At 42.3% G+C, this 11,404-nt stretch overlaps 1 protein-coding gene across 1 annotated transcript; it reads right to left on the bottom strand.

The window, feature by feature from the left end:
* Positions 1 to 61: 61 nt before the first annotated feature.
* LOC102385524 (heat shock 70 kDa protein 13-like) lies at positions 62 to 9,788 on the bottom strand (the record flags this gene model as incomplete). The annotated part of the gene is made up of 3 exons (XM_006027466.3): positions 62 to 6,717; positions 8,603 to 8,770; positions 9,501 to 9,788. Coding segments are annotated over 3 exons (1,133 nt in total), but the record flags the coding sequence as incomplete, so codon positions are not given.
* Positions 9,789 to 11,404: the final 1,616 nt, after the last annotated feature.

Raw genomic sequence — 11,404 nt, 5'->3', positions numbered from 1 at the left:
AGCACAAGGACATGGCCCAGCCTTCCCCCATTCCCAGACCCCCAATCTACCACCTTGTTTCCAGCCCCCTCTCCCAATCTTTCTTTCAGACTCTTGGGACCCCAGCCTGTGCTATGGGCTGTTGGCATCTGTATCCAGGCAGACACAAGCCTGCGAAGCACACTAGTATGTGTTCCAGGTCCCCCAGGGCTGGCTCCTTTGAATGTTGTAGGCTGGTTGCAGGTTAAGTCATTTGAAAAATCAACTGCTTAATTTGAACGTGTTTGTATGCAGCCACAGAAAAGGAGAGCTGGAAGGAACCTCAGGCTGTTTCCTAGTCCAACCCCCATCTCAAGGCAAGATCATAAATCATTGAAGCCACGTGTTTGTTTAACCTGCAAATGATTGGAAAAAGGCAAAGTTCACTGCTATTGGAAGTTCACTGCTCTGTTAGAACCACTGTGCCAGGTACCTGCTTTATCTGTCTTCCTTTATTTTGAACAGGAACAGATGCTGGGCTTGGTCAGACCACTCCCTGGCTGTTACCAACCACATGTAGAGGTTTTTCTAAGGCAGAAAAATAGTACTGAAGAGCAATGAGAAACACGTGTTTATGTTATAGGAATATGGTAACACAGTAGGCAATGAAACAGGTCATTTCATCCCTGTGCTTTAGCTGATGCACCTGTGGAATACTACACTTCTGCCTCAAAGGCATAAGCAATAGTATTCATGTATTTGCGAAAGAGTCCTGTATGGAAAAAGGCATAATGAAAAAGCCAGTAAAGCTTCAAAGTCTTTATAGATCTCTACCAAATGTCTCAGGTTCTCCTTGTTTGAGACATCAAGTAAATGGATTAATTAGAGTGCAGTAAGAGCCTTAACACATGTACAGACATTCTCCTAGGAGAGTTGCTGTTCTTCCAGCAGCCACAAGTGTGCAGATGTTCAGGACTTTTCCAGAGCAAAAATAGCTACTTGGGGCAAAAAATTATTTGGGATCAACCAGGATTATATCAGTCCTGGGAGTTTATCCTGGGCAAGCAAATGTCTGTACCACTTATCTTTTAAGAGAAGCCACAGCAATTCTCCAACATCCAAGATTGCTTTGCTCTCATGCTGGTCCTTTCTTCTCCACCCCAAGAGATAAAGTGTCACTTGGGCTTGGACTCTTGCTCCAGCCCCATAGGAAGCTGAACACACCCCATCACCATCCCACATTTTGCTACAGGGAGACAGTACAAGTCAGGTGACTGATGCTCCCAGCCACAGGAGTGCACTGGAGTCTTGCTGGTCTCCACTGTGCTCCAGGGCTGGGAACACTGATCAGCTGACTAGCGCTCTAAACCATGGGTCCACTACACAACTGGTTTGCTACCTGGTGGTGCAGGGGTAGTTTGGCGCATCCTACACTGGCAATAGGGAACAACTGGGATCTGATCCCTGATCCCACCGTCATACCCCTTCCCACATACATGTGGCATGGGAGATGCAATTGTTGGGACTGATGATCAGATTGACCTCACCCTTAACTGAATGCTTGCCAGTGGCGTTAGGTTCAACTTAGCTTCTCTTCTTTTAAACCTGCTTTAAAACAGAGGTGGAAGCCCCACAAAAATAGCAAGAGACTAGCCAGATGTAATTGCTTTTATTTAAAAACATACTAAAAGTCTGTTTATAAATGCAGTTGTTCAACATTACATCTTATTTTTCCCCAGATGCAGATGATGTACACATCAAGGGACCTGATCTTGTTGAAAGTAGTACTAAACACATCCACTTCTTGGACTGCAACCCATGAAACCTACCTCAATACTTTGTATTTGGCACAGCTGAAGTCAGATAAATTGAGATAAATTGTAGGATACTGTAAGAGGCAGCCAGGGTTCCCATTACTCCTAGGGAAACAGCAGTAGGGAAATCCCGATTGGAGAAGCAGCACTGCCCATTATGGGCTGGCTGCAAGGGCATAGGTAGCCAGGGGCTCATAGCTTACAACTGCTTATCACAGCTATCTGCACAGCAATCAGCTGACAGGGCAGAGCCACACTTAAACAGCAAGAGACCTTCAACAGAAACTAGTATAACAGCAGTAAGCGGTTCATTAGACTTAGGTAAGAGCAGATGTGCCAGTCTTCACATGACTGAAGAGGCCCCACCCTCCATGCAGCTTAAAAACTCAGATCTGGAGAGCAGAACTAAGTCTGGTATGCTACAGGAAAGAGCTCTGAGCAGGGAATTGCTGCTTGGGAGACACTAGCAGGGAGGTGAGACCCCTGCTGGAGGATGGCTGGCTGAAGGCATGTTTCTTTCTTCCCCCCAAGGGGGAGAGGTTTCCTTTAAAGGTGCCCTTTTCTTTCCTTAAGTTAATTTGCCCAGAGGGGGAAGGTTGTATGTCAAGTGGTTGCTCATTTAGATTGGTGGGACTAACAGAGAAGAGGTCACAGTGGTACCCAATGGGGCATGCGGGTGCTTTGGAGCCCTGCCAGAAACTGGGATGAAGATGTTGACAGGTGGTCAGGCCATAGCCCAAGGTGGACCAGAGCCAGGGGCCCAAAAAGCAAGAGGGTGAAAACTAGGGCCAGGGGCCTGAAGCCCAAGGGGAAAGAAACCAAAACTATTACACTAGGGCTAACACCCATAAACTGAAATCTGGTGAGGTGGCCTTAAGATAAAAGTGCCAGCTAGGGCAGTGGGATGGAAGCCAGGAAGGCCAGGGCCACAATAAAGGTGTAGAGGCTTGAGGTGGCCTGACACTGGCTTGTGGTCAAAGTGCCTCAGTAAGTGATGACTGGTAACATCTGAGAGGCATAGGCATGGCTGTAGGAGAAGTCAGAAGCCACAAAATTAGCACTTATGGCAATCAGTGTGCTAGAGCATGGACTGGCTAGGTGGACCCTACCTAGTGCCTCAGAGCAGGATGGGGGCTGACAGGGTTTGGGAGGAACCCAGTCTGGTGGTAGACAAAGGCTTGCTCTGGAAACCTGGGGGGTAGCCTCCCTCTCTCCCAGTAAAACACTACCAGCAAGACATGGCAAGTGAGAGAGCACGAAGGGAGGACACCCAGAGAGCTGGAGCAGGGCAGGAGTCGCAAGGCCACAAGGAAGTGTTACGGCCACCCCTGGGGCTCAGTCCTGCTACAGATACCTTTTTAAAGACAGAATTGTAACCCTTGTCATTTAACTGGAATATAGTCATGGCTGGCTGTACATGCGTGTGCATTTAAAAAAATGCAGAATGCAGTGTTCCACTTACCCTTTAAAAATTCACTGGTTTGTGCCAACACACAGTACCAAAATTAACTAAAGATGCAAAATAAATAACTCTAGTAAATTAATTAAAAACAGGCAAGATTTTAAAAAAATAGACTGACACACCCACAATGAGATATGCCCAATGCATATAAACCACTCTGTACAAGTCTCAGGCTAAGTATATTCAAGGATGACTTGTTTATATCCAGATTCACACAGAAAGGGAAGTCATTTCCTTTTTACAAGTTCCATCACTTGGAAACATATTTTAACAGTCGGTGCTTTGTGTATTCACAAGGAGTTTCATATGTTGCTATTCCTATGAAGCCTTCTCCTTGCTTCCCAAACTTGAAAAAAAGTTTAATTAGTTATGGTTTGGTTTTAATTTTATGCAAAAAGTGCATTGAAGGAAAACAAAACCTAAGTCTCTTACCCACTGCAGTTCTAATGAACTTTATGAATACTATCAACTGGCCACATGCCAAGGCTCCACTTCTTATAAAGGCTATAGTTAGTACATGGTCCCATACCCTGCAAATACACTCACATATGTAAAACCTGACCTAAAATAGATAGCTGCCTATTACTCTCACAAAAGAATTGTACTATATATTGGCATTTATCCACTGTTGTACAGAAAGGCCACCACCTTAAAAGTTAGAAAGTTTCAGGCATGCTTCACTTAATCTCCCAACAGTCTCTGCAGTTGTACAACCAGGTTTCATGAAATTCTCTCATCTTGTTACTTTGAGACTCATACTAACACAAACTATGAGGTTCCAGTCAAGTAGAGGAATTGTACTTTTTTTTTTTTTTTTTTAAAACATAAACTGAGTATGCAAGCTTTTTGTTTTTTCTTAATTTAAACCAGAAAACTACTAGCATTAGCCTTTAGAATCCTTTGGAACTTAAAAACCGAGGGGACTGGAGCATGGTAGAATTGCACTTATTCCAACAAAACTCTGTATTTTTTAAAGTTAAGTGCAAGCTTTTTAGTGAAGAGATAAGTCTCTAGGATGGAAAACAGGACAGCAAAACATTCAACATTACAGGCTCACTCTGAAAAAGAACAGTTTCAGATTTAACTAGAGCTTCCTTAGCTATTTATGATTCAGATGAAGCAGTGATACCGTGTTGTTTTTTGACTATAAATAAAAAATTCTTTTATACATATAAAAAGAAAATTCACTTGGCTTTTCAACATTACAATTTACCTCTCTAAAGCAAATACGGGAAGATAAGTCTCTTCTAAAAGCAGAGACCTCAAGAATCAAGTTAACTGTAAATACATTTCTACTCTTCGCACTGGAGGACTGCTGCCATTGTGTGTTCTCCAAGGTAGAAAAGAAGCTAAACTATAACAAGATTTCTTGGAAAAAAACACATAGCAGCAGCAGTCTTCCAATGCCTAAAGAAGGGTGTTTGTGCCCAAAAGCTTGCAAATAACATTTTTCCAACTATTGAGTTGGTCCAAAAATAGACATTACATCTACCCAAAGAACCTTGTCTGCCTATGTCCTTAGACAAACCGTTACAACCAACTACACTTTGCATCCACACTCGGTCAGCAGAAATGAATCCCACAGGGCAGATGCATGCACACCCCAAATTCTGAGTTACATGTTTTGGCTTCTCTTTACAGATCAGAGCTACCGCTCCACGTTCAAGTCATAGTAAGGCCCAGCATTCAAGAACCTACAAAGGAAGGCACCAGTATGCTAACTGGCATGTACAATCTGAGTTGAATTAACTTTATTTACTAAATCTATGGGGACTGAACTCAAGCCAGAAGGTTTCTGACAGTCCTCCATTCCTACTGTTAGAATGTTAAGGAAAAAACCAAAAGGCTTTATTCATCCTAGCCAAACACCTGCTTGATCGTACAATGCATGTAAGTGTATGCGATTTGAAAATAAGGGAAGTTGTGTGGGACTTATTTTGCTGTCTTTTTATGTAAAACAGTTAAAGGTTTTTGTCTGGTGAGCAATTCCTTAGTTCTAGGAGGAATGGAAAGTATGAAAGTGGATCCTATTACTACTTTTTCCAAAAGACAGATGCATTAGGGGCAATACAAAAGTCCCTTTAAGTTACAAAGCTAGATTGTGGCAATTGCTTAGATTTAGAAAATGCCCAGTACATGAGCAATGACATATATGACAAGGCCCAAAATTAGTCTGGGTTGCAAACAAACTGTCTAAGAGGGAACAAATCCTCAGTCTCCACAGTGCCACTGCTCTGTTATAAATAATAGCACAAGACTTACTTGACAGTATTCAAGCTGCAGAATGACACATAGGAAGGTGCTTAAAGTGCTCAGTTAACTAAGTAATAAATAAATTTAAAAGCTGAACATTACCAAAGCTATCTGCATTAACACTGTTACAACTTCATTTCACAGTAAATACAAACACCTGGGAATGTCCAGAGCATGATGCCAACATCATCTCTAGCCTGGGTTTCAATAGCTGAATTCCATTTTTAAGTAATCAAGTATTCAGGGTCTGCTAATAAAATTTAGCAAAAGAGGAAAAAAAAAGTGCATTTCCGGTGGTGGTGGTGGTGGTATGTCTACATCCAATCAGAGGATGACTTCATGTTCAGTAATTTAAAGTTGCTAATACCTTCAAAAAGAGAGCTATAGCCAGAACATTCAAAACAGTCCATTAATGCTTTTAACTGGGAAAAAAAAAATCAAGATGGATCTAACATGGCTAAGACTGGACTTCGTTGTTTGTTGGGTAAGCATGCACTTATGAATGAAGTGTTGTGGAGGAGTGAAGGATGGAATGTGATGATAGCAATGAAGTTCAGTTGAAGTTAGTTTTTTGTAAATGCTTATTAGGAATTTCTATAGCACTGACTTGGAGAGGCCAGGACCCTCCAACAATTCCTGCTTGGATAGCTACACCTATTACAACTGCCAAGTCAGGGTCCACAGAAGTGTTGGGCTCCTTTCCAAAAAAGTCTCGAATAACTTTGCGTATCCGGGGAATTCTAGTGGAGCCCCCTACTAATACAATTTCATCCACTTCTGTTTTGTGAAGATGTCCTTCCTTCAACACCTGCTCGATAGGCAGAAGAATCTTCTCAAAAAGGTCCTCATTCAGTGTCTCAAAGAGCTTCCTTGATATTTCTGTTTCAAAGAAAACTTTGACAGTGTTGCTGTGTGTTTGTGAAAAGTCATCGTTTAAAGATTTTTTCATACCGTCTTCCTCTTTTGAAGGCTTGTTTTCAAATACATTGCTCATTTCTCGCTCTCTCTCTACAAGTTCTTCTAGGTCCTTTCTTTCTGGCATGGAAAGATGCACACTAAGTAAAGCAGAATTGTGAAGAGTCAAATTTAACTTAACTGCTTCCACAGCTTGTCTGAGTCTATGTATTTCTTCCTTCTTGGAAGGCAGAGAACCATACATTCCATATATCTGTTCATATAAATACTGAAGTATCCGGTGATTAAAATCTTGACCTCCAAGCTTGTTGTTCCCTATGTTATGAAAAAACAGTATATCTATTAGAAAAGTCAAAACAAAGAATTAGGGGAGGGGGAGGAGGGGTGCAACATGGGACAATTAGTATTTAACAAGAGAACTCATGGAAAAAGGAAAAAAACACTACATTAGACCAATTCATTGTATGCTCTACCAACAGTAAATGCTATAGTCAGGAACTAGGGATATGACTGGTCAAACATTTTCATATAACTAATAACCAATAATGCCTTACTGGTTTTTGTTTAGCACAGGGTGGGGAGCAGTCCGTTGGGGGAAGGCAGGGGGAGAGAAGGAGCGCAATGCCCCTGAAGGCTGTGGCAGGAGGGAAGGAGTGGACTAGTACCTGATGCAGTGGGGAAGCAGAATGGGACGCATGAGGGGCCTGATCCTTCTTGTAATAGTGCAGCCCTGGCCCCTTCCCACTGTCTGCCCCAAAACATGCAAATACGCTGGCAATTAGCTGACCAGATCTCCGCAGGCCCTGGTGCAGCCACTTGGAGCTCTAGCTCCTGGGCAGCAGTGTGCCAGTGGCAACAGCAGGCAGGGGGCTTTTGCAGCCCACTGATGCCATGTGGAGAACGAGTACAAGCAGGGGCAGATTTCCTGTAGAGGCATGTTACTGGTCAACCATTTACCCAATAAAATTAGGGAAGGTTAAAGGGATAATCAACCAGTATTTACACCCCTATTATTAATCTATGGCTGTGCAGGCCAGATCTGATCTGCACAGCCACATTATCCAGTCTGTAGAGATGGGAGATGTTAGAGCATTTCAGCTATGGAAGGTTTTGGTAGCAGCAGCTCTACAGGAGGGAGTGATGACTGTAGCTGTAGCAGCACAGGCTATGTTGAAAGTAGCCTATGCTCAGAGCTAAACTCCATTGAAGCAGACCCCCACTGCAAAAGCATTACCAACTCCCTGAGTAACAGGCTATGTAGGAGACTCATCCCCAATTCTTTTCTATGGCCCTAACTTGACCATAACCATAGTTTCAACAGTTTTCAAAGGGTACTCTGTGCTCTTCCTATATGTTTATACAGTGTCTTAGTATTTCCTCTAGAATGGACAATGCCATTATAGTTTTCCATCTTTTGTTTGAACTAAAAAGAGGAGTTAATATATTAGACAACATGTGGCTAAATGAATCATGCTGAAATGCCTGGTTATATTTTTCACTGTTCTGCCTTCACTGGCCAGGGCAGCAGGTCACATCAAAGCTCATTCAGTCAAGCAACATCAGCAGTAGTATTCAAACTCAGATCTGAACATAGGTCACCTGCAAAGCAGTTATATGTTTACTACATAGTTTTACTAAGCGTTTCTGCCAGAAGTCTTTGCCAAGTGATGAATCAATTTGGCACATTTGTGCTACAGAACCTTTCTGGGGTAACAGCGTGTGAGCTCTCCAAACTCTGAACATCTGAGCTGAAGCCAAGCACAAAGGGGACTGTTCTAAGTACCCTTCAATGATTTGACAAATCCCCTCAGATTGAACCGATTGAGGCAGCTGAATGCTTTGAAACACCACTAGCTTGAGGCAAAGTAATTCTGGCATGCATGAATGCTCATATTACCTGTGCAAGTCAGAGAGAACTAGACTACAGATTGTTTCTTTAGTCAGCCAACGCATGAAAGAATTTCTCTTAAATAAAATCAGTTACAAACCCCTTCTGGCATCAAGGATAATAGCAAAAATCCCTTGGGACAAGTAGCTCATTCAAAAATTTTAAGATATTCTCAAAAAATTCATTATGTCAGATGGTGGGTGGGTGGGTGTGTGTCCGTCCGTTACCACAAAATTTACATAGAAGTAACGTTTTTTTATTTTACTTTAAAAGCAATTTATTCAGTTTAGCCGTAGGATCACTTATTCTTACCTGCCATGGCTCGCGTCAGAAACATCCCTCCTTGTTTGTTCAACAAAGAGACGTCCAAAGTTCCTCCACCCAAATCAACTACCAAGACATTAAATACATCAGCTTTGTGGAGACCATACGCCATAGCTGCAGCAGTGGGTTCATTAATGACCCTCAAGATCTCTAACCCTACAAAAACAAGAGTTATTAATATTGTCTTTAAAAATCAAACATATAGGCAAAACTGTAGTTGTTAGATCAGATTAACAGATGCCATTAGGTAACATCAATAAGTTTGGTTCAAAGAAGAAAAATCCCTTCCTACGCTTTTCCTTTATCTACTTTCACCTTCTTTGTTTATTTTGGAATGTTACTCAGTTTATGCTTAGCAATAACGTAAGAATAACATATTAATTCATGCTCAGCAATAAGACCTGAATGATATAGACCTGAAGAAGAATGCACTGCATTCAAAGCTTGTTTAAGCATCTCAAATCATGAAGTTGGTCCAATAAGAGAGATCACCCACAAAAATGCTTGCCTCTTCCATACTTCCTAGATAACCATGGCTACAACACCACCCTAACTCTATCAAATAATTTGATGCGTTTCTTGCCCAAGAGAGCTTCTGGGGAGTCTATATAAACATTGTTTATTTAAGTTTTAAATTATTCCCATAATTCTCCCTGCAAGTTGAAAAAAGTAAATAAATAAATAAAGCAGCTATTTCCTTTAATGAAGCTTAGAGCTTCCTGCTATCTGTATTTGCATAACCAGCTGCACATCATTTCAGAGACTACTCTGCTATTTTTCATGCCTGCTACTGCTCGGTGAAATGGATTCTAATATTTTCTCCTATTTTTGACAGACAGCAAGATAATCTTTGGAATTTAAGGAAAATATCAGAAAGAGGCATCACCTGCAAGGTTAGCTGCTTTAATAGTGTAGTTGCGTTGCCTTTCATCAAACTCTGCTGGCACTGAGATAACTGCCTTGGAAACTGGCATGCCAAGATTCTCTTCTGCCATCTTCTTCAATTTCAGGAGCAACTGAGCCCCTATATGCTCTGGGGTGACACTAAAGGTTTCATTGGTTGTAATAAAAAATTCAACTGTCCCATTGTTGCTGAAAATCTGGAAGAGGAAAAAAAGCCACACAACCCACAAGTGAGAAGTGGAAAAAACACAACACCAAAAATAGTTCTTTTCTTATTAGAGAAACCAATACTCAGAAGTTGTTCTTTCATGCAGAGATCACCAGCTCAGTTCATGATGTCACATGACACTCAAATTGCTAGACAAAAAACATTTGGCCTGAACCAGTTTTCTTTACCTGCCATTGGAGATAAGTGAAGCTGAACCCAGGGATGTAGAAGATCTGACCCATGGAGCCCCATCATCCAGCCCCCACCTCCCCGATACTTCCCCACATGCTCACACAAACGGTCCAAGTATTGCACTGCACGCAAACACCCCCCCCCCCAATCATTCTGGGGCAGGTGCCACTCGCAGTGCATGCAGCACCACGCAGGAGCTGTGTACACTGGAACCGGCATGGGGAAGAAGGGTGGTGGTTGAGGGTGGCCCCACACCACTCATCTGACCCTGCACACCAGCCCCACAACATCCATCCAGCCCACAGGAACAGATGAGTTTGACACCCCCCGACTTAAGCCATTAGGCATGTCTACAAATTTACCACACAGGGCAGCAGCGCACCTGGACATGCCATACTGCTCTGCACACACTCCTTCTGGAACCCAAAGTTTAGCCACATTGCCTGCACAGCGCCACACAAGTAGGCACCAACTCTCAGCAATGTTATTTAAGCTGCCTGCAATGTTGTATGAACATACTTCTGGTTCAGGAACAGGATGGACCCCTACAGACTCCCTGGTTCAGAGGCATGAGCTTTCTTTCATAGGCAACATACTTCATCAGATGCTAATATGACTAACTACCTGGGGTTCAGGAAATAGCTACATGGAGCAGCATACCACTGTCTGTGCAGTAAGTTTGCAATGTTGACAAATTCTCAAAGTACTGTTCCCTAGTCCAATCAAAGACATCCATGTGTCAAAATCAGCAGTTATGTCACACTATCAGAAACAGTGCCATATCCAAAGAAGGAAAGTAATTTTTTGGTAGCAGACCCTACCATCCTCACCCACAACAATAAAAGCATTTTGTATCCTTCTGTATTTACGTATTTGTAAATACATCTCATCTCACCAGCTGCTGAATACTAATATGCCTGTAAAAAACACTGTACAGAGGTTGCCTGCTCTTACTGTTTTCAGGGTCTCAAGAAAATAGTTTCTGATGCCTGAAATGGCATCCTTTACAAGTACTATGTTATAAGAGTTTTGCAGTTTCAAGGAAAAAAAAAAAAAAAAAAAAAAACAGCTTGTGGATTTGCTACGAGTTCAAATCCTTTTCTGCTGTTAGTAAACAACCTTTAAATGCATAAATGGGAAACTGTAAGGCTTAAAGATTAACTCCGTAATCAAAGGACACTAAATACACTGAGTACTATATAATATTTTCATTTTAGGAGTTTAGTGATTTTATCTAGAGGTGCACCAATAGATCAGTCGCATATCAGACTGGCATCGATAACAGGAAACTTAGTATTATTGGCCATCAACTTTTTTTGGCCAATGTCACCAAAAAATGTTGCATGCATGGACGCAGGCGCAGCATGCATGCAGCCAGTAATGCAGCCCAGCAGCTTGGACAGCAGAGTCTGGCTCGGGGGGGGGGTTGTGGTGGTGTAAGGGCACAGGAGTGGATAGGGGCATGGAGGGGCTGATTGTGGCCCCAG

The sequence above is a fragment of the Alligator sinensis genome, unplaced genomic scaffold (assembly GCF_000455745.1).
Source record: "Alligator sinensis unplaced genomic scaffold, ASM45574v1 scaffold1240_1, whole genome shotgun sequence".
Lineage (NCBI taxonomy): Eukaryota > Metazoa > Chordata > Crocodylia > Alligatoridae > Alligator > Alligator sinensis.
This window is presented reverse-complemented; position numbering and strand designations above follow the sequence as displayed.